General features: G+C 41.5%; 1 protein-coding gene across 1 annotated transcript in view; it reads right to left on the bottom strand.

Moving 5' to 3' along the window:
- ARHGAP42 (Rho GTPase activating protein 42) overlaps positions 1 to 24325 on the bottom strand; it is a 205236-nt gene that overhangs the window by 22359 nt on the left and 158552 nt on the right. Inside the window, exons 10-17 of the mRNA XM_048494223.1 lie at positions 22994 to 23103; positions 20442 to 20520; positions 19325 to 19364; positions 13444 to 13506; positions 11614 to 11688; positions 10561 to 10645; positions 8446 to 8504; positions 6482 to 6587 (exon numbers count right to left, since the gene is read on the bottom strand). Of these exons, the coding sequence (XP_048350180.1) occupies positions 6482 to 6587; positions 8446 to 8504; positions 10561 to 10645; positions 11614 to 11688; positions 13444 to 13506; positions 19325 to 19364; positions 20442 to 20520; positions 22994 to 23103 (617 nt within the window). The remainder of the gene's footprint in view (positions 1 to 6481; positions 6588 to 8445; positions 8505 to 10560; positions 10646 to 11613; positions 11689 to 13443; positions 13507 to 19324; positions 19365 to 20441; positions 20521 to 22993; positions 23104 to 24325) is intronic.

The raw sequence follows: 24325 nt of genomic DNA, 5'->3' as shown, positions 1-24325 counted from the left end.
AACAGAATAACACACTACTTTTGCTCTAGCAGCAAGTAGGATCAACGGCAAACAAAACTGGATAGAGTCAGTTGTAATCAGGGCCAACAGATCTGCATTCTTTCACATGTGGTGACGGACACAGTTTCCAGCTCTAGTGCAAATGACCACCTGAATTCAAATATGCATTTAAACATAAGTTAATTATACCTTTGGACACATCTTCAAAGCAGCCATTAAATAATGAATCACGGATAGGGTAACAACCTTATCATTACCAAACAGAAGATATATTAAAGGATAATTGTGTGGACAGACTGAAAAATGTGAGAAATAAAAGATCTAATAGAAAAATATAAATCACAGCTGAACAAAAAATGGTTAAGTGTTTCTGTCTTTGCCTTACCAAATGGGCAGACTGTCTGTTCAACTGGACTGTCTGAGAATCTACCAAATAATTCATTGAAGGGTAAGGCCTTAAGTCTGACCAACAAGAAAAATCTGTGAAAGGGTAGAACATCTAAAAATTTCACATGATCTAGAAGCACTGGAAAAGATCGGATACTCAGTCCCCAGGACAAAAAGGTGCACATTTTCTTTTGGCATCACTACACAATTTAAGATGGTCCCTTGGAGCCAGTGTGGTCTAGTGGGTAAGAGCAGGTGGATTCTAATCTGGAAAACTGGGTTTGATTCCCGAGTCCTCCACCTGAGTGGCAGAGGCTTATCTGGGGAAACAAATGTGTTTCTGCATTCCTACATTCCTGCTGGGTGAGCCTGGGCTAGTCACAGTACTTTGGAACTCTCTCAGCCCCACCAACCACACAAGGTGTCTGTTGTGGGGAGAGGAAGAGAAAGGAGCTTGTAAGCCACCTTGAGTCTCCTTACAGGACAGAAAGGTTGGATACAAATCCAAACTCCTCCTCCTCCTTCTCTTCTTCTAAATCCATGAGTATCTTACTCATAACTTAAGGGAAGTCAGATGGAAAACTTGGACAGGGAATCTGCAAATTTAGATCTTCCCAGAACCACTGGGAGCTACGCTTCTTCCCTCTCAGGAAGAACACACTGCTCCAATGGCATTTATTTCTTTACATTATTTACAGTCCACCTTTTTCACTGAGACTCAAGGCAGATTACACAATGTAGGTCAAATATAATCAACATTATGGGACATCCAATAAGCAAAACAATAAGCATTGGATTGTGGAAGTCTGCAAATGAAGCTGAAACGAAAAATGAGCATTATTCAAGAGGGCTTTTTTTACACTAGGTAAATAGGATTCTGCTGTAATGAAATGGTTCACAAAGTTGCACTGGAAAAGGAGTAGGGACTGTGGCTTGTACTACTGTATTGCTGCCTATCACTGTAAGTATGTGCGAACTATGTAATTTCTACACCATTTAACAGCTCATGCTTAAAAGCTTATGCTTTGTTTCAGTTCTACTTTGGATTCCTGGACTAATCATACTAGGCTTCATTGTCATAATCAACACAAACTTTCTGGGGATGTTACAGTATATATTTCAGTATATATGTAGGGTGGTGAGAACCACAAAGTATTGCGAAGAGCTCCAAGTGGACCTTGATAAATTAGGTGAGTGGGCTAAGAAATGGCAAATGCAGTTCAATGTAGCAAAATGTAAAGTGATGCACATAGGGGCAAAAAATCCAAACTTCACATACACGCTACAGGGGTCAGTGCTATCAGTCACAGACCAGGAAAGAGATTTGGGCGTCTTAGTTGATAGTACCATGGGAATGTCAACTCAATGCATGGCAGCTGTGAAAAAGGCAAACTCTATGCTGGGGATAATTAGGAAAGGAGTTGATAATAAAACTGCAAGGATTGTCATGCCCTTATATAAAGCCGTGGTGCGACCGCACTTGGAGTACTGTGTTCAGTTCTGGTCGCCACATCTCAAAAAGGATATCGAAGAGATAGAAAAAGTGCAGAGAAGGGCAACGAGGATGATTGAAGGATTGGAGCACCTTCCTTATGAGGAGAGGCTGCAGCGTTTGGGACTCTTTAGTTTGGAGAGGAGACGTCTGAGGGGGGATATGATTGAAGTCTATAAAATTATGCATGGGGTAGAAAATGTTGACAGAGAGAAATTTTTCCCTCTTTCTCACAATACTAGAACCAGGGGGCATTCATTGAAAATGCTGGGGGGAAGAATTAGGACTAATAAAAGGAAACACTTCTTCACACAACGTGTGATTGGTGTTTGGAATATGCTGCTACAGGAGGTGGTGATGGCCACTAACCTGGATAGCTTTAAAAAGGGCTTGGACAGATTTATGGAGGAGAAGTCGATTTATGGCTACCAATCTTGATCCTCCTTGATCTCAGATTGCAAATGCCTTAGCAGACCAGGTGCTCAGGAGCAGCAGCAGCAGAAGGCCATTGCTTTCACATCCTGCATGTGAGCTCCCAAAGGCACTTGGTGGGCCACTGAGAGTAGCAGAATGCTGGACTAGATGGACTCCGGTCTGATCCAGCTGGCTTGTTCTTATGTTCTTATGTTCACTGCACGGGAAGGTGTTTGCCAACACCACAATGTGAAAAATGTGGGGTTGCCTTGGAAGATGATCCCCATCAGCAGGAGACAACAGAATTCTAGGGTCCTTAAGTAAAAGAACTTCCTTCAAAAAATGTAAATGGAAGGCCACGTCTTGAACACCTCCACAGGCTGTCACTTCAAAAGCACTGCAGAAGCAACAAATGTTAAAACTCCTGAGGCCAGAACTCAGTGATATGAAGCTAGCGCCTTCATCCCTGCTCCAACTTTTCATCTTGTTATGGAGTGAGGCTGGCAAATTGGAGAATGGGTAAAGCAATTCAGAGCACATGGCAACTCCTATCCATGCATAGATCATCTCATTTTTATTTCAACTGGAAGAGTTCAATGTCTCATTTAGAGTGAGGTCTATGAAAAATGAAGCTAAGACAAGCAGATCTAAAATGAACAGCTGCAAATGATGGACATAAATCCCCTGCTTTCACCTGGCAGGATTGCTGAGAAAACATGTATTTGTTTGGCATCACATATTGTAAGAAAGATGAAAGAAAGAAAAGGTCTCAGACTTGAAGGCACAAGAGGCTGTCAATGGGCAACGTGCTGACATGCTCTTGGGTTGAAATGTTTCGGTGCCCACCCTCCTGGAAGGATGCAGGTAGCAGGAACCTCTGCCAAGCTCTACTGAGGGGTGAGCAAGAAAAAAAATGTAGCCACCTTGGGCAAATGAGGACTGACCTGTGGAAAGCACCAGTGTAGTAGTGGTTAAGAGCAGGTGCACTCTAATCTAGATGACTGGGGTTGATTCCATGCTCTGCCACTTGAGCTGTGGAGGCTTACCTGGTGGACCAGATTAGCCTGTGTTCTCCAACACATGCCAGCTGGGTGGCCTTGGGCTTGTCACAGTTCTTTGAAGCTCTCTCAGCCCCACACACCTCACAGAGTGTTTGTTGTGTGTGGGGGGGGGGGGGGAAGGAGATTGTAAGCTCCTTTGAGTCTCCTTACAGGAGAGAAGGGAGCGGGAAATAAATCCAAACTCTTCTTCTTTGTTCCTGATTCTACTTGCCTGAAGACTGCTTCCCCACATTAGCCTCTCTTACTTTCTGGTAGCGACTATTCCAGGCTATGAGTAAGAAAGCTGGACAGGAGCAGGTTTCTATGTTATTACTTCTCTCCTGCCCCTTTTAGCTTCAAGTATTGTTTTCCTGGAGAACAGAGGGGAGGGCTGCTCGTAATCACTACACAATGATGGATCTTTACGAGAATAAGTGCAATGATGCACAACATCATGCTGATAAGACAAACTGTGTTGGATACTAGACCAAGTAGTATCCTTTGTCTGGTGGCAGCCCTGTGTTTCTGATTAACAATTCATTTCACATTTAGGAGAATCTAATCCCGTGAAAATGTATCTTTCTTTGTTATATTTCTGAAGAAATGGGATTTAATTGCCAGTTATTCCATTTCCATTCTGTGTATAACAGGTGGCTTCATATGTAAGTAGAAGGGATTGCTACATAAAAATGTTTGTACATAATTTTAGCATTATATCACACCCAATGAAAAACATCATATTGTTTAGATTTCTTTGGTGACAAACTGAGTTTGATATGATACTGATAGAGAATAATTAGGTACAAATTTTTTGGGGGGAGGGGGGGAAGATTCAAAAGCACAGGTTCTTTAAAAACCAATATCTCCCTTGGCCTAATGTACTTTTTTCGGGCTCAAGCAACCAGGTGTTGAAAGCACAATTCCTTTCTCCCAAAAGTCTTATCTTAACTGTGTCATGTCAAAGTCCAATTTCAGATATTGCTAATTTGTAGACTATAGCTTCCCCGTGTTACAAAAGTGTGAATTATGGAGTATGTTGCCCTCTGTTTTAATATTACGATGGCACAGAAAGCAAGAAATTATTTCACAGTGAAATCTATCATTTCTGGTTAACTACACACATTTGTTTGCCTATTTTCTTCACACACAACATTACTGAAAAGGAATCTGGGGCTATACACTGATATACACGAATCTATCTATCTATCTATCTATCTATCTATCTATCTATCTATCTATCTATCTATCTATCTATCTATCTATCTATCTATCTATCTATCTATCTATCTATCTATCTATCTATCTATCTATCTATCTATCTATCTATCTATCTATCTATCTATCTATCTATCTATCTATCTATCGATATGCCAAGGAGGAAATTCGGTCAGTCGGTCGGTCGATCTATCGATCGATATGCCAAGGAGGAAATTCGGTCGGCCGGCCGGCCGGCCGGCCGGCCAACCGACCGACCGAATTTCCTCCTTGGCATATGTTCCTCCTTGGTCGTTCTTCTTCTTCTTCATTGCACTAGCAGTCCTCCCTTCCCAAGCTCTCGGTTCCTCTCTTCCCTGCTTGGACGTTACACCAGTGTCTCTTCATCCCAGTTACCTCACACCTTATTCAGCGGGCTGCAGTTCTCACCTGCCTGGTGGTCAGTATCAAATATCTCTGCCTCCGATTCTCCCTGCAATGTCCCTTGGGTGGATTTCAGATTTGGCCTCACCCATCACACTGGAGCTGCTCTGTCTTCAGGAATTATTTGTCTCTCAATACTGTCTGTGCTTCTCCCCTGGGATACCTGCCAAGGCCTGGTCCTGAGAGCTTGTGGCCATTAGCCTCTATTAGCTCCCCCCATGGGTTCTCTTCTCTGTGGGCTTTCAGGGGTAGCCTCGTCATCTCTGCCTCTGCAACCTTGCTGCTCTCCTGGCCTCCTCTCTGGGCCTGCTTCCACTAGGTGGCTTGTCTCCCTCACGGTATGTGCTCCTGCTCCTTTTTTTCTTTCTATCTATCCAAGGCCCTCCCCCTTCCCTCCCAGACTCCCTTTATGCCTCTGCACTATTTGATCTTTCCCTGCCTCCCCCCCTCCCCCCCCCCAGTGGCAGTGGTCTAACATTTCTGGCCTGATTGTGTTTATTTCTATTTGGGCTGCTGTAAGTCTCCAGTTGGCACATGGAAAATGTGGGTCTGGTCAACTGGTCACAATGCATGTAAATATATAAAGATATGTTGTGGTTTAATTATCAGAATATTGGACAACGGAGATTCCCACTGACTTACAAAGCTTACCGGGTAACATTGGACTACGAACTGCCTTTCCTTACCTCACAGAGTTATTGTGAGGATATGATCTACTCAACACTGAATTCTTTGAAAGAAAGGCGGGATAAAAATGTAATAAGTGCACGCATGATTCACTTCAGGAAAGGCAACTGACTGAATAAACCGATCCCACTGAAAAGTATCTACCTGGAGATATGTGAGGCAATATCGAAATTTAGGCGGTGGTGGTAAATCCATGGTCAGTCATTCGCATATGAAACCACACCTTGATGCTCAGTGGATAGGCTATAATCTTTAATGTGTGAACTTCCCATTCAGAGAGCCTTCTAAAATCCTAACACAACAGCTCCACGTGTATTTCTGCATAGCAATTCTTTTTCTTTTTGGTAAGGTAAAAAAAAAAATTGACAAATAGCTACAGTAGACAAAAAGAAGATTCTCTCTACAGATGGAGGATCTGACAGCCAAATACGGATGCAGGTAGTGCTTTTGTAGACAGACACAAAAAGATTGCAGGAGAAGAAATAAACTGGTGGGAATAGTTAAACCATTGCCTTGAGCTTCCCTTCCATACAATCAATTTCCTAGCAGAAGGAAAGGACAGTTATAACCAATGGATTAATTCACCCAGCCTCATTTATGGTTGGAAGCCTCCTGGGCGACGGAAACAATAACCCATTTCTTGCCGTCAGTTCTCTGAGAGCTCTGGCATCATTTTCAAGTGTTATTTCATCTCCTCAGGGCAAAGCAATTAGCGAGGCGAGAAAGAGGGAAAAGGCACTAGACGCAAGAATCCTCCTTCCATTTCCTCGCTTCTTTCCCCCTTCTTGCCGTTATCACAAAATGCCAACTAAAGAAGCATTACTTGACCAAGTGCTTGCTGAGGATGTCCAGCATCTCTCGGTTTTTCTCCGGCAGTTTGTGAACGAGTGCATGCACTGCTTCCACTCGGTAATTTTGGTCATCGGACTCTGTTAACATAAAGGGGGAAAGGAGATAGTGAAAACAATAATTTACTACATTTATCCCCTGTCTTTCTTCCCAGTGGGGGCCCCAAAGCAATTTACATTGGTCTCTTTTCCTCCTCACAAAACCCCAGCGAAGGTTGATAGCATGTGACTGGCACTCAGCAAACCTTCAAGACAGAGTCGGGATTTGAACCAGGCTTTCTCAGATCCTAGCCCAACATTCTAACTATTACATTCAGTGACCAAGAAAGTACAGACTTGAAAAATCAAATTCTGAAACCTAATGTATGAGAATAATAGACAGTGTAATACTGGCTTTTCTAGTTCAGACACAAAGGAACTTACTGGGGTGGGGGTGGCATGACTGAATGATTAAAACTATACATTCTGTGGAAAAAAGTTAACAGATTTTCTTGCTTCGCTTTTTGTCCTGACATTTACTTGGGTCACCCAATGAAACTCATTGGCCATGGATTTGGGACAGATCATTATTACTTCCAACAATGCAGAACTGATTCATGGAAATCACTGCCACAACATATGGTAATGGCTGATGGATTTGATGTCTTTAAACAGGGACTGTAACAGTTCCTAGGATGAAAGCAAACCACAAGGGAGAACCGTTGACTTCATATTCTGCTTTTGGTGCTAAACTAGGATTTGATCTTGCATGGCTTTTCTTTTGTTCTTACCCATAAGTCAAATTAGGTATGAGGATGGCATATAAAGAGGAATGTGGTAGGGGGGAAGGTAGGCATGCCTCATTTTAAAGTTGAAAAGGCACAGGGAGGTGAATGGAGATCCTTTCTTCTGCCTACTTCTATCTTCTCCACAGCTCTCCCACCAAACTTATTTTATCCTAGCCAACTCGTTTCTGGCATTACCGAAAGGTACGTGTAGAAGGGGAAGAGCTTGCTTGGAGTTTCAGAAACAATATCTGAGGCAAGGGAAAGGTAACCTAGGAAAGATCTTTGTATTCATGGACTGTTGGCTCTAACCCAATAGAAGTGAGACCCTGATAAGAAAGCCAGCATCTAATCAAGGGAGGCCCATCTCTCAAGTGAGCAGAGCCTTCTCAGCAGCAGCCGCTCATTTATGAATTCCCTCTCTCTCCTCATACTTGTATCTGAAAGACCCGTTGACCATATATTGAACTTGACATTATTGTTCCGATTCTCCCTCACCACATATTTGCCAGACCAGAGTGCTTGGTCCATTTAAAAGAGTAGTGTTTTTCTTAGACACTTAAAAACTTTAGCAATACCATGCAGGTTGCTTAGCCTGATGTGATTTTACAAATTCTATAATTAGCTAAATTAGTGCTTTGAAAATTAATTTATATGGGAAGTGAACAGAAAAGCAGGCTATATATTTGCAAATAAAAGTAAATAAGAGGGAGTCACATGAATCAAGCAAACTACATAGCTCCTTTTATGAAAGGCACCCCAGCTGTGTGGCAGAGAAAATGCATTGAATCCATAAAATTCAAGTTCCAGGAGCTCTTGTTAGCAAGGATTTCAGTAAGGCTATAGTCCATCTCAGAAAAAAGAAGTTAGTAGGGTTGAATATTCCTCTGACACAGAACTCAACATGCTGGACCTTTTTTGTTGTAGAATCCTCTGCTTGGGTCTCAGTGCCTACCTAGCCCTGCCGCCCCCCCCGCCCCCCGGCAATCCAATATGGGAATGACCCATATTAGTTACCAGATGCATATTGTTCCTTTCCCCAAACATTGTTGAGCGAGCACAAGATACACCATGTGGAAGAAATTCCCATTTTACAGTAGTAATATATGAATCTGGCCTCAGGATGCTGTGACTGCCTGTACTATTTCTTACTTTGGTAGAAACAGTTTACTTACTGACTGCAACAATGAAATCCTTGTGCAACTTGTAGGTCATTAGCGGCTCTGAAAGACACCTGGGTAAAAGATTGGGAGAGGGAAAGATGAATATAGTACTGGATCTGCTCTTATTTTTAAATAGTAAACAACCTCCTTCTTTATAAAATGTAAAGCAAAATGAATATCAGTATTTGGAGCTCAGTTCCTAAAGCCAAGACCTAGCCACTGTTTTATTCCAAGCAACCCTGGTGAACATATTATTGGCTTATGAGGATATAATAGATGTCTTTCATGGTCTGTTAATCTTTGTTTGATTGTTTGATAAATATACTTTTCACCACATAATTGCAGGTTATCCAATACAATGCTTATTTTAGTTATTTTGCTATAAATAGGTTTAGACCAATTTGTAAATTTTGCATCCTTAAGTAAGAATGAAATAACATTATCTTCATTTGAATTAAAATGTATTTTCAGCCAGTATTGGATCGCAGATAGCCATCCTTTGGACTCTAGTAATGGTTGACCTGGTTCAGAACAAAGGGTCAAACAGCTTACACATTTAGGGGTGCCTAAAATTTGTCTTAAGAATTTGGCTTGTACCCGTTCGCTATCCTTGTGAAAGGAGTTTACCTAAATTGGGATGCCTTAGCATATTTGTGAACCAACCTTAGCCTGAAAGATCTGAATAGCAGCCGGCACACATTGGTTCCCCTTTATGAAGAATTTTTTAAAAATTCCAGTGGCAGTACAATTTCACTGTTTTATCAGCAACTGAAGTTGGATAATGCAGCAACAGAGCTGCACGAAGCATCTGCTGTTTGGTAAGGATGCATTTATGCTGTGTGTGCATGAAATTAACTGGGATCCCTGACAGGTTGGGAGACCATCAGTGAACAAAACATCATGTACACTTAGACTGCACTGATGCCAAGTAACAACATTCAACACCAATATTCAATACTCCAATGTTATGGCTGTGGCCTCATTCCATTGTTTTCATAATTCCTATCTTTCGAAAACCTTTTCTGCACCAACCACTAGAGAATACACTCAGCCTCATGGGTCCAGGCAGGTCTATGTTGTCAGACAAAAAAAGTAACTGGGATCTCTGACAGATTCAAATTAATAATGCAAAGCTTCACTACCCCAGATGAGCAACTTTGGGATGTGTCCTCGTTCCATTGTTCTCACCATTTCTAATGTTGGGGAAACTTTTCCAAATGGCCATTAGGCTATGCAACCACTTGCATGAGGCAGAATAACCATGTTTACCAGAATCATTTAAATGCTGCTATCTGAACTACAAAGCTTGGAAATACTAGCGATGTTTAACTGGCATGAAACCTGTATGTTTTAACTGTACAACTATCTACTGTATAAAGTCTGAAGGCATCTAGCAGAAGTACACAGAGATATACAACTTAAGGTTGGAGAAAACACCACAGCAAAAGATCAACTTATTCTCAGACCCCTTGTCTGATAATGCTATTCAAAATCAGGTACTGAGAACCAGACATGTATCTAGGGAAAATGTAGCCCGGTGCAAAATCTGAGTCCCCTCCCACCAGTATGGGTGGCTGCTCTCCCCCACTATGATCAAACATTTTTTGGCACCAGGTCTTGAAGTCAGTGTATGGACCAGGGAGGGGGCCAATTCCCCCCCCCCCCGTGTGACTAAATGGCCGCAATCCGATGACATTTGACCCTATATGTCCCCCTGGGCGTTCTGGTCCTGCTGAGAGACAAGGTAAGTATCTAGCTGAGAAAAGTAGTGGTTGTTGCATACCACTTGCTACATATAGACTTCAAGACACTTTCTTTATTCCCAGTCACAGATGAGTAATGGAGCAAATCCTGAGGTGAGTGAAATCCTTATTATGAGCTTGCCTCCTTTTCCAGCTCTGCTGCTTGTGATTTTTTCAGTGGAGGTTCAACAAATCAAATGGGCATCTTTTACATAAAAACACAGATCCACTATTCTGTTGTAGAGGACCATATACTGTGTACCATGGAGTGACTTCCAAACTTGTATACTGCTGACAGTCATGCAATGGGCCCTGAAAGGCATGAAAAAGAAATCTGGATAATTAGGCAAAATGAAAGAATTGAGAATCCAACCCGTGTACTCACCTGAGGTAGTTCTTTAGCCCACTGGTTATAGTTTTATTGTCCCAAACTTCCAAATCAATGTCTATGTCAGGAGGAGATTTAGCAGCTAACAGAAAGAGACACACACATAGATTACATCATTTATTTTAATTGGCAAGAAGTAAATTAGTAAAAAAAAAGTAGAACAGCAATGTGCAAAAAATCATAAGTTGCTCAGCTACTGCAATACACAAATGCAAACAACAAGGACATGTACAGGTTTTCACATACATCCAAAATCCAATATGGTGAAATACAGCTCCAGTCACTGGAACACTCATAGCTAGATAACAGACCACAACTGTTATAAGGTCCCAGATCAAATTCCTAGTACCTTTGCATCAAAAGATTTTCAGTAGTAGCCCCAAGGATAAATTTCTTTGTAAACCATTGAAGGGCCACTGCTAGAAATGAACCAAATGATCTAACTCAGTTCAAGTTAGCTTCTTCTGTGACTAGAAAACAGCATCCAATAGTCCTGATTAAGATACTAGGTCTTTCTGGCAGTGCTGATCCCTTGATTTGGCAGGTGAGAGTGAAGGCAGGTGAGACTGCAAAGGGGGGAGGGGCTGTCAGCCACAGGACTTTTCAAGAGCATTGACCAACGTGCTTGAGGTCAGCTCTGTGGTTTTGCACCAATGTGGCATCAGTACATAGTGGAACGCCATGTGTGCCCCTTGTCATGCCACAAAAGCAGATGGTAGCCCGCCTGCCATCCCTGGTACTGGAAGTGTTCTTCCAAGGAATGAACTGCTATGAACAGAAGGGGGACAAGTAAAACCACAGTGTGACAATGTATCTGTCTGCACCAGAACAAATCCTATAAGCACAGCCAACATTGCTTGCCTCTCAGCTCTCGTTCAATAGATAACCGGACCTTGCTAAAAATCAGCTGCAAACAAGGCATCCCAATCACCTGTTCTGTTTTCATCACACAACTCTACACACTCACAAAAATTAATGCCAAGGTTTAAGGTGTGCCATCTGTGAATTACAAAGTTGCAATGCCAATTCCCTCCCCAAAACTGAACTTACAAAATATGGTATTCATCAGCTTCTGAACTTTGGAATTCACGCCACCTATTCTGTACAGCCCCAAGATTGTTATCCCTGTAAGGGCAAAATAGAAAGTAACACAGCGAGACTTGGTTTTGAAGGACTTTGTGTCAATGGCTTACTGGTTTATTTTATATAAAACATTTGCACCATTTCTTTCTCACTGCAGACTGTACAATTCATGAACCTCCTTTGCTTTTGGTGAATATGTTGCTGGCCCATTAAGGATACAATTCAAAAAGAACTTGTCATGGAACACACTGCACCATAACAAAGATGGTTTGCTTCAGAGTAAAGCAAGAGCCCAACAGAAAATAACTGCTGAATCGCTGCTCAGTTAAATAAAAATGGGTGTGTAATATGCCATCAATTCACTTCCAAATTATGGACACCCTACAAATTAATGACCTCCAAAATGTGCTACCATTAGCAGCAAAAATACCAAGTTACAGTACTATGGCTGCGCTCATCTTTATATCTCCATGGCAGCTGGCCATGCTGTCTGGCATTCATAGTTTGAAGTATCAGAGCTGAACGATTTCATGCCATGGATTCACCGCCATCCTCCAACCCTTTTTATTCACCTCAGTGGAGTATTCGCACAAATATTCTCAGGAATGCGGTTTTATCCTCACTATCCAGTTTGCCATTGTGAGTGAACTCAAGAAGGAAACAGAGCCAACTCCAACTGGGAGACATAGCCAACTCCAACTCTGATTAATTCACTTCATTCACATTGCAAAAATCTGGGCTTCATCATAGCACTGGTCATGAATAAGGCGGATTCTGAAAGTGCCCTGGGAGCAGCAGGGATACAGTGTACATGGCACCGGTGCTGGGCTTGGGCCATTTGCGGGTGGCCCCAATGCTGCCACGGCTAGTGGCAGCGCCTCTGCACAAAGTGCACCACTTTAAAAAAACTTACCTCCTTGTCCCTGTATAGCTCTGTCAGGACGAGGGACATACCCCTGTAACCCTGGCAATGGCCCGGGGGTCAGAGGGCAGGTCCCCTCATCCTGATGGAGCTACAAAGGGACGAGGTGGAAAGGTTTTTTTTAAAGCGGCATGCCGGAAAACAGTGGCGTCCACCCGGTGCCGTTTGCTCAGTACCCGGTGAACACCGCTGCTTTTCAATAGACTTGCTCATTTAGCGAGTCAAGAAAACACTGTTTGGGGGTGGGGGAAAGAGTGGTGCTGCTTTGATTTTGAGGTGGCAGCCATGGGAAGCCCCCCCCCCCCCCCGACTGGTGTTGTTACTGGGCCGACAATGGTGAGTTTGGTCCATGCAGAATCTGCCTTCAAAAGGTAACTCATGGTATTCTGTATGTCTAGCATTTTACTAAATGTTTAAAATTTCATCTAAAATAGCATTTTGCCAGCACAGACAATTCATATCCAGATGTGTGGTGATCTACAAGCCTTTGGGGGGGGGGGCATTTAGAACATTTGTAACAAATGGGAGGTATTCAAGTATTAAGACAGCAAATGTAAGACTCAAGCTCAAATTAGGGAGTTAGTTGATGGGCATCACACACAAGGATCTGTGTATTGTGTGCATACATCTGTGTAGTGTGTGTGTGTGTATATCACAAACATGCCAATGTAAATAAATAAATTCATCTATATAAATAAAGTTGCTGGAGAACTGTTTTAAGGTTTCAATGATAATACTATACACCTGGCGAGTGGTAGAATATTGAAAGCAAAGAATCAATGTCATGTTTATTTAGAGAAAAGAAAATGTTACATAAATACTAGGAAATTGTTTTTGCTAAGGTAATATCAGTCAACTATTAACTCAAAGCATACCTCTCGTTTCCACAGCATGAATGCACTTTCTAACGAAGTTAAAACCAGCTTCATTTAGGAACACTGTCAAAAGAGGATAAATAAAATGCAGGATTTCAAGATGTCTTATTATCCAGCAAATCAGAAAGGCATAGTTTCTTGTTTCACAGCAAGCAAATCTATCCCAGCACTGGCAAAATTTTCTTGATCAAAATTTGTGAAGGTTTAATAGTTAAGATACCGTAATAAGAGAGAATAGACAATTGGTAACAGATTTGCAATGAATGACTATTACTGGGAGTTTAGAGTTATTTTTGCATGTTTATAGAAAGGATGAATGTAGAAATGGAAGGGCGTGGATGACCTAGGCTAGCCTGATCTTGTTTCATGTAGCAAACTAAGCAGGATTGGCCCTTATTAGTACTTGGATGGGAGACCACCGAGGAAGTCTAGGGTTGCTATGCGGAGGAAGAAAATGGCAAACCACCTGTTTACCTCTTGTCTTAGAAGCCTCATGGGGTCACCATGTCTTGGCTATAATTTGACAGCAAAAGCAGGGGGAGGGGCTTTTGATTCAGGCATGAATTCAGAGCATTCGAAAAACCTTCTTTTCTGCCATTAAACCAGAGGGAGACATAGTAAAAATTATGGCACTGATACTATTGGACAGGGGGTTGCCCTGAAGTCACAGCTGACCAATGGTGATTCCATAGTCATAAGGCAAGAGATGTTCAGAGGTGGTTTGCCATTGCCCACCTCTGTGTCACAAGTTAACCCACAATTCCCCTAAAAGTCCCCCATCCAAATACAAGCCATCCCTGCTTAACTTCTGAGATCTGACCAGAACAGGTGAGCCTGGCTAGCCAGGTCAGGCTACAAAGACTTAATAGTATCAAGGAATCCAGTGTAATCACTGAAAATCCTGGAACAGTGATACCAGCTTCTAGTAAGTTCACATGTACTGGTATTGATGAGCATCACTCTGTGACTCTGTGTCAAAAATGTGTGTGAATACAACAAAATTAGCCAAGAATATCAGAATTTCGCTCCCGCCTCGATCTGCACTTCCTGTGCATGGATATTTGTTTATTTGTTGTTGTTGTTTTGGATTGCAATAGTGCTCTCCCCTGTCATGATCAACTCAGAGAGGCAAACATCAACAATATGCAATAAAAATACAATATCAATAAAAATACAGCAATATTCAATAACCAATAAAACAATAATAACAACAAGAAGCCTGGCACCTTCCTCCGCGAGGAGAAACAATTTAAATTATAGTGTTCTCCCTATCCCCCCCCCCCCCCCATCAACAAAATCAAAAAACAGCAGGGAAGGGAAGCGGAGAAGGGAGGCTAATTGGGGGAAAAATCATTGCTGTGGTGGAACAACAGGTCCTATTCATTGGACAACCTCAGAAGAGTAACTGTTTCTTTTCATCCTAACTTACATCACAGAACCTGGTGTGAGAAAGGAATCAAATATAAATAGTAGTTTTTACATCTCGTTGAGCAACCTGTTTGATAGTACCAAGAATACAATTTCTAGTTACTTGTGCACGTCTTGGGATATTAATAAAGCAGTTCTATTAGACTTTCTCCAGTCTGGACTGGAGGACTGAGTAACTCTGTCTAGGGCTGCACTGTAAAACTGTCACAACAGCCCTCTCAGCCAAAGAACAGTATATTTTGAAGGTTTTGTTACGATTGCTAATTGCTATCTCTATAAAGGACACATGGAGAATTAGTGCTCATTTCATGCAAATATTTACTTACTCAATAAGCAACATATTTTAGCATTTTCTTGTTCTCTAGTCTATAAACCCATTTCTATTTGGCATAGACATATAATTTTTTAATGTTTAATTATTCATCTGTTAAATTGGAATTGTTTTATGATTGTGATCAGAACTACATGCGTTAGCCGCCCTGAGCCTGGCTTCAGCTGGGGAGGGTAGGAAATTAAATTGAATAAAATAAATAAATGGCATTCTAACGCATATCCAACATGGAGGGAACCAGGTAGAATCTTGCTGTATTTCCAAAATATTTTTTATTATCTCAACACACAGCTTTGAAGAAATCCTAACACCAGTGCCACACTGCATATAAAAGTGTGTAAAGAGACTTGGGATATGTGGTGGCCACATTGGGATATATAGTGGCCACATTGCATATAAAAGTCTGTAAAGAGACTTGGGATATATGGTAGCCAAACATGAGTGTGCCATTATAGGGGAGCTGCTCCCTGGCATACATTGGCTGCACGTTTCTAGTTGCGCTTCTCACAATTATGAGCAGCAGATTCTGCCCACAGAAGCGCAAAGTGTGAGGTTATTCTTAAGTGGAGTGCAATTGCTCAGTATGTTTTGCTAGGGCTCAGTCCTACTAGGGACTGGAAAATATCCAAGGTTAATTCCCATTTTTAGAGATGATGAGGATGATGGTTCCATAAGGAATATAAAGGGCACCATCTGATAAAATTACTGTCTGGATTGCAAGATTGAGCACTTAACACCAACCCATTCAAGAGAAAATGCTAGGAGGTGAGAATTACATCATGATGAGCCACTCGGAAAAAGTCACAATGTCAGGTTAAACTGTACATGACATCCTTGAGTGGGCTATTACCAACACCATTAAAATACCTGAAGGAAACAGAACAGGACTTCTAATGGTCTTTAATTAGAGGTCTTATTTCACTCAGGCATACTCAGATTTTAAAAAAATCTCCATAGCTTAATTTTTGCCAACTGGCTATATTAAAATGAACAAAATTGCAAAACTGTATTCTGGTTAAGACTATTGTGTCATGAGGTAGCAGGCTGCTCAGCGTTTAAGGATATCATTTTATATAGAAAGACAGGAAAGAATTTAAATTGTAATTTCTGGTATTTATTACAGATATTGGCAACAACAGTTTGAGATGCACTCCTGCATTCAGTAGTTTAGTCACAAGATTTACTCAAATTTATAGCTATTTTGTATTGACAGGACTGCCATTTGATTGACGAAACCACAGATAATAATTTGTGTAACTCTCAGTCAAGCTGTGGATTAAATAAGTATATCTGTAATTCTGACAAAAACAGAATTTGTTCTTCATTTTTCAAACTGTGAACTCAAAAATGAATCACAGCAAGCATAATCTGTAAGGAGGCATTTCCTCCTGTGTAAAAATTGAGAAATGCCTTTTCTAAGACTATATCAGCCATCAGCATAATTCACCAGTACTTGTGTAAAAATATACATATATTCAATTAATCTTCCATAAAGATTAACAACTAAAGAGCTTTCAGTATCAATACAATTCATCATCTGAGCAGACCAGAATTCCATACAGAGAATGAGCTAGTCACATTCTGTAATCCATTTGCAATTGCTAAAGATTTATATGCTTGTATATATGATTGCCCTTTCCTCCATTTTACCCGTATAACATTAGGAGGCAGAAATTGTGGTGAAATGGCTATCTGATTGTAAAATCAAGAAGAAGAAGAGTAGGAGTTCAGATTAATGCCACACCTTTCTCTTCTGTAAAGAGACTCAAGGCATCTTACAAAATCTTTTCCCTTCCTCTCCCCACAATGGATACCTTGTGAGGTAGGTGAGAGAGTTCCGAAGGACTGGGACTAGCCCAAAGTCACTCAGCAGGAATGTAGGAGTGAGAAAACAAATCTGGTTCATCAGATAAGACTCCACCATGTGGAGGAGTGGAGAATCAAACCTGGTTCTCCAGATTAGAGTCCAGTGCTCTTAACCACTACACCATGCTAGCTGTTTGTCTCTTCTCTTGCAGGCTGTTTGTCTCTCTCCTCTTGCAGTTATTTAGCACCCAAGTGTAGCCATGGGTGCTTTCAGTGATGGCTACCAACTCTGGCTTGGGAAAAACAGAGGTAGTGCCTCAAGAGGGTAGAGAGTAGGGAGGGTGCTCAGCAGGGAACTGCTGCCATAGACTCCATCCTCTGAAGCTTCCATTTCCTCCAGAGGAACAAATGTCAGCTCACTCTTGAGCTGGGGAGTATCTACAGAAAATAGTGTCTGTGGTAAGCAGTGAAATTATGCCCCCCTTCCAAAATCTGAGGGCTGAGAGATTGGAAAGGGGGCAGGGGTGGGGTGTTCATTTTCAGTGTTGAGTGCAGAAAACTACCCTTTTGCTCGTAGCTCCAGAGAGTGAGTGTTCCAGTCTGGCCTGGCTGCCTCCAAGGGCTGCCCCCACTGGTGCAGAACCTGAAGATGGTGACTCCCCTTTCACTGGCCAGCAGAGCCCCAGTAGTGCAATCAATATAGCAGAAGAGCTCTGCTGGATCAGACCCCAGGTCCATTTAGTCCAGCATTCTGTCCCTACTGTGGCTGACTAGATGCCTCCAGGAAGCCCATGAGAAGGGAAACTAGTTGTGCTAACAGAAAGGAGGGAAGGAAGACACACTGAAAAGAATTGAAGGAAGAGAAAGAAAGTCATCCTGTGGGAGGAAAGGAAGGACAGACACACAGACACGAAGGAAGGAAGGAAGGAAGGAAGGAAGGAAGGAAGGAAGGAAGGAAAAGAGACACACACTCAAACTGTTGGAAGGAAGGAGCAGACAAAAAGAAAGACATACAGGTAGAAAGTCAGACAAAAAAGACAGACAGAAAGAAAGTTCCATCCTGTAAAACCCTTAAAGCTTTGGTAGATGGCAGATGCCAGGGCACACAGGTAGAACAGGGGCTGTCCTCCTTCTGTTGCAGGCACTTCAAGGCCTGAGTGTGACTGAAGCCACAAGCCCTTGAGTACAACTGGAGGGGCAAGAGCCAACAAGGATCCTAGACTGAGGGTTATGGTCTACAGCCAGGTGGAAGTGTTAGAACAAGCAACTTCTGCATGCCTGGGCAATGGGGGCAATATGTATCTCTAAGCTGTTCTATTGTTTGCACTCCTTGTCTGGGGTCCGCCCACCAACTTCCTCCTTCTTCACCCTGCAGCCATTTTTCTATCTTCTCCTCCTTTGTACCAAGCATAAGGGTAATGGCTACCTGCTCCTTGTGGGGCTTTCCCACAGAAGCAGATCACACATGCACATATGTGATGACACATTTGAGTGGCCCTTGTTATAGGGAAGTTATCTCTTTAGACTAGGGTTTCTTTCTATCTTCCTTTCACCTGGAACAATGCCTGTGATCCGAAGTTACTTGAAATAAATGTAAGTTTTCTAGTATGTAAGATGTAAGATCTTCTAGTACGTGCACTTGTGGCTGAGGTACAGATCTGCTCTGAATTTAGAAGCCTTCCCCCTTCCCTTCTCCTGCCTGTCTGTTTCTCCTGTGTCATTGTCTCCTGTGTCATTATTATTTTTTAATTGTCAGCAGCTGGGTCTCTATTAGGAGGAAAGGCTGGATATAAACAAACAAATATTTTTGTGAAATAAGTTAGGCTGAAAGAAACTGACTACCACAAAGTCACATGAGTTTCATGGCAGAATGGGTATTTCATACCAGCACTCTGTATCTTCAGTTGGATCGTCCAAAACTGCACTGTGTCCAACATTCACTCTGAATCCTGAATTTTTCTTTGTGTTAAAAAACACTTTGTGGTTTGCAGTAGGTGAATTAAAACACCACACACCCACATCCACACCCAATATACACAAGATTATGGTTCACCAATAGTTAATTTTTAAAATAAATTTTAAAAACATACCTACAGGTATATATCATTAAACAAGAAGAGTGTTATTTACTATAACTAATGGCATTCAGAATGGAATCTTATGACTTATCAGAATAAAACGACAGAGTGGTAAAATGGGGTGGTAGAAGGGAATGAGGAAAACCCTGAAACAAAATAGCATATTTATTATAAAACATTATGCAAGATACAAAGATACAAACATTTCATACACTTAATTGCTTTTAAAAAAACTTACTTTCTTCTTTCTTACTAATAATAGCTGGCAAAGTATAAATCTGAAAAAGAAAAAAAACAGCATCACAAAGATAGGCCTCATTTATCATACTTGGATCTCAATCATCTTTTACCAGCTCAGGCTGGGGGATATCCTATTTTATCTCCAGCACAGCACCATGAGATATCAGGACACATCATTTAGCAATGAATGATGTACGGCAATCACGTATTGTGTGAAAAAGCACTTCCTTTTTGATCAGATCTAACGAGAGAATCAGTTTCATGGAATGACCCAAGTGTTCCAAAATTATTAAGCAGAGAGAAGAGAATTCTCTCCTGTCATTCTGCTTCCATATTATGAATTTGCTTTGCCTCTTCTTGTCCTTTTTTTTCTTTTAAACTGGATTAGACTCTACTTGTAGGAAAGGTGCTCCAGGCTCCTTATACATTTAAGCAACATGATATTGTCTCTGTGATGAAAAACCAGAAATGTACATATTTTCTCTCTTTGATATCCCTCAAAGAATTTTAGGGAGGATAAATAAATATTTTAGAATCTCCGATGTACAAGGGTCAGAGAAATTATAAATTGATGCCTGGGGTCCAAAGACACCACCCAGGACCAACAGCGCTGTCACATGTGTGTATTGAGAAGCCGTTACAGGTTTTATCTCCTCAATACAATTCCTCATCTGTATTGCATTCTATTCTGGTGTGTCACCTGACTTCCTTAGGAATAACCTCTATGGCTTTTTAGGCATAAAGTCAGTAGAGGCCTTTTCCTCAGTAGTCTTATGGAACACAGAATCATAGAATTGGAAAGAGCCATACAGGCCATTTAGTTCAACTCCCTGCTCAATGAAGATTTCAGCCGAGAGCATATCAGACAAATGTTTTTCCAGACACAGCTTGTAGTCTGCCAGTGAGGGGAGCTCACCACCTCCCCAGGCAGCCGATTCCAACTATTGAGCAACTCTTACTCTTTTGAACTTGGCCAGTAACTGGTTCCCTTCATAACTCTCATGGTCAATAACACAGATTTAAGATCTGTACGTTTTAAAGGATATGTTAAAGTCAAAATAATCTGAAGATGAACAAGAATACTAGAAAAATACACTAAAAACAAGTTTCCTTACTGGTTCTTTCCCATCCATAGCTTCCAGCCAGAGCTTCCTGTTGGATTCAGAAAAAGCCTGGAGTGTAATAATCCCATGTCTATTAAAAGAGAAACAAAGATCCACTTATTTACTTTCCCTGTCACAAATATTTGGAAATGATTGTACATTAGAAGAAGATGGGATGGTGTGAGGGACTCAGGCTGGACTTGTTGGATCTCATCCACTTGTTCTGCTATCAGTAGTGCTTCTTTTTGATGAAAGGAAGCTCCCCCTTGACATGACACTCTTCTGCCCAGTGGAAGAGCCCCATGTTTGGGGGGGGGGGGGTCTTCTTGAGCTGTAGGAAAGCATCATCAGCAATCAAACAGACCCAGGGAACCTAGCCCGACTTGCCAATCAAGCATTCATCAGTTGAATATTTCAGTTGACTAAACAAAAGCTCTCAGGATATGCATTTAGATGTTGAGTTCTCTAGGGTTGAAAACTGGATGAGCTAAATAAAATGGCTGACCACAGCTTGGGACCTCTCTATGGATTAAAACTCTGAGGGGTACCTTTGGCCAGATAGATCCATACCAAGGAGGACTCCTCACAGGAATTTAAATGGAAAGACACCAGGGTTAAAATATATTACACGAATGGAAGAAAAATTCCTATTAACTCTTTTTTCAAAACAAAAAGAAACGTTTTTAAAGCAGAGGGGAACAATGTGTTGCACAGGCTATCGCTTATTCAGGTTTGTGTATGAAACTATGGAAGCTGCTAAATGGAAGCTGAGGAGGCATGAATGTGAAGGTCTCATGAGCCATAAGAGACTTCAGATATTCCTGTTGTGCTTTGCTGTAGTTTCATCAGTTGCCCTGTGGCAGATTCATAGCCTAGTGATTTACAGACACAGACTGCTTTCAGTTTTGCTACAATTCACTGAGAGTGACAAGGCCAAAAACCAAGCCAAGTGTCAGCTTTTATTTATTAATATTGTCTCTTTATTTAATAAATATTTTACTTAAGTGTCTGTTATTGGACTGATCTCACACTGCACTAAGTTCACCTCTGATCTCATTTTTCAGAACACCATATATCCATCTGTGCACTGAAATAACCCACCCATGTAAAATCACATCCAAAACATCAAAGTTTCTGCACCAATGAAAGCCAATTGGGCAACTGAGTTCAGACTGGGGTGTTGAACTTTAAAAAGGACACTGATAAATTACAGTGGGTTTAGAAGAGGGCAAGAAGAATGATTTATATACAGCAAGGTTGAAAGTACTTGGTATTTTCTGTTTAAATGAGAGAGGATTAAGGTGAGATAAGATTATAGTCTTCTGATAACTGAAAGGCTGCAACTCAAGACAGCAGAAACTTGTTTTCTGTTGCTCCTGAGTATAAGCTTAGGAATAATGGCTTCAAATTACAGGAAAGTGTCATTTAGACATTTTCCAGTTATACAAGATGTTTATCAGTGGAATATAGTGCCTTAGGAAAAGACAAGCTTTTTAAAGCTTCTATACAGAGGATGGATAGCCTTTTTTGTGGATTCTGAAACAAGAGATGTCCTGTACTAAGGAGGATGTTGGGATAGATGACCTTTTAGGGTTCACTCCAACTCTACTGTTTTGTGATCCCTAAGGCACGAATTTCTTTAACAAAAAATGCTGCAGGGCAGGGGGTCATTCTTAGATTTTTGTATGAGCCCAATTCAAGGTGCAGGTCTTGACTTCCAAGCCCAATATTGTTTGTGACCAGCATACCTGAAGGACTGCCTAATATGTATCTGTCCAATCATTACAGTCATCTTTGGAAGTCCTGCTTTAGTTGCTCCCCACCCCCCTCCCAAAAATGACGATCAGGTTGGTCACAAAAGTTGGGATATAAATTCTGCAAATAAAATAAGTAAATAATAACATTTAAACAGATGCCTGGCAATTCTGCCTGGGCTTGGGATTTTCATCAGAAACATCTGTATTTCCAAGTCTAATTTTGCATTTTAAGAGCTGGAAATGCACAGGAGACTTGCATAGGACCGGGATCCATGCGAAGTTCCCCGCTAACCCGAGTTTTATCCCACCCTTAATCCATGTTCATTGGCTTGTGCAGAAGGGGCCTTAGATAAAACACATGCAGCAGGGTGGGGAAACAGCCCCTTTCAACAAAGAAACTGTGCTTTCTCCCTAAGGCACCTTCCGCACACGCAAAACAATGTGTTTTCAAACCACTTTCACAACTGTTTGCAAGTGGATTTTGCTATTACGCACAGCTTCAAAGAGCACTGAAAGCAGTTTGAAAGTGCATTATTCTGCATGTGCGGAATGAGCCTAAGATAAGAACTGGGACACAGGTGAAAAATTCTAGGCTGCCATATGTAGGGAGCTCCCACCCATGCTATGCCTTGATTCTTAATTCCAGGGCACCTTTCTGGCTATTATTTCATTGCAAACCAATTTTGAATGAAATAGTTAAACATGCAGGGTCATTCTGCAGACAAAAATCTTTATATTTACTCTTAGTAATGCAGCACAGATACTTTCATACACAGGAAGGAAAGGCCATTGATTAAAATTTCAAACCTTTCCACGACTTCAATATCAAAACAGAACCGTTTGTCAATTGAATCTGTCTTCCTCCGGATGCAAGATTTTAACTTGAACATTTCTGGCGTACTTGGGACAAGACCATTCTGGCAAAAATAAAAAAAGAGAGAGATCATGAATCATCACATGCATATATTTCTAACCCATAATTCTTGCCCTCTTACACAATAGTTCAAACTACAATCCTGCCACTAGTACAGAAAAGAGATAGAGAACAGCTATCCAGTCACTTGTTAGTCAGTGGCACAAAAATGTGGTTAAAACACACAGATCCTCATGGATCCTCCTGATTTTTGCATTTTGTCACCCCCAAATCACCAGTACATCACAGCTGAAGCCCCTGGCCACATGTCAGAGCACAACAATCAGGTATCCCATGCTCTATGGCATCACAGTGGCGCAAAAACCTGATTGGAAAACACAGATCCTCATGGATCCTCGTGACTTTTACACTAAGTCACCCCCAAATCACCATCAAATCACAGCTGGGGGGGGGGGAGGATGGGAAAGGGTTGGTAGGGATAGGAGAAGGTGCCAAGGGATTGCTGGGTAGGGGAGATGGGAAGGGGTGGGGAGGGGTTGGAGAAAATGGGAAGGGGTGGGGGTGGGAAGGAGGACTCATTTGCCCAGGGCTCTTTGTATCCCTGGGCCAGGGAGGGTTGCTGGGTGGGGGGCTCATTTGCCCAAGGAATAGAATAGAATAGAATAGAATCTTTATTGGCCAAGTGTGATTGGACACACAAGGAATTTGTCTCCGGTGCATATGCTCTCAGTGTACATAAAAGAAAATACATTTGTCAAGAATCATAAGGTACAGCACTTAATGATTGTCATATAGGTCTAGTAAGCAATCAGGAAACAATCAATAGTAATAAAAACATAAAATGTAAAATCATAAAATAAAATGAAATGTCAGCACAGGCTATAGTCATTACAGGAGATCATAATTAGGAGGGAGATGGAGTAATAGGAATGATAGAAAAAAGTAGTGCAGTCTGAAAATGAGTATATTAATAAATATATAATAAATAGTTTGACATTATCAGAGGGAATTATTTGCATTTAACAGAGTGATGGCATTCGGAAAAACTGTTCTCTTATGTCTAGTTGTCTTGGGTGTGCAGTGCCTCTGTAGCTGACGTTTAGAGGGTAAGAGTTAAGGAAACAGTTTATATGTCCAAGGATCACGAGGGGTGTCAGTAAATGTTGCTTTCACAGCCCTTTTTTTGACAGCCGATCTGCAGTATACAGGTCCCTCAATGGAGAGAGGCAAGGTTAGGCAGCAATTGTTTTTTTTTCTGCAGTTCT

This window comes from Sphaerodactylus townsendi, linkage group LG04 (assembly GCF_021028975.2).
Source record: "Sphaerodactylus townsendi isolate TG3544 linkage group LG04, MPM_Stown_v2.3, whole genome shotgun sequence".
In the NCBI taxonomy this organism is placed as follows: domain Eukaryota; kingdom Metazoa; phylum Chordata; class Lepidosauria; order Squamata; family Sphaerodactylidae; genus Sphaerodactylus; species Sphaerodactylus townsendi.
This window is presented reverse-complemented; position numbering and strand designations above follow the sequence as displayed.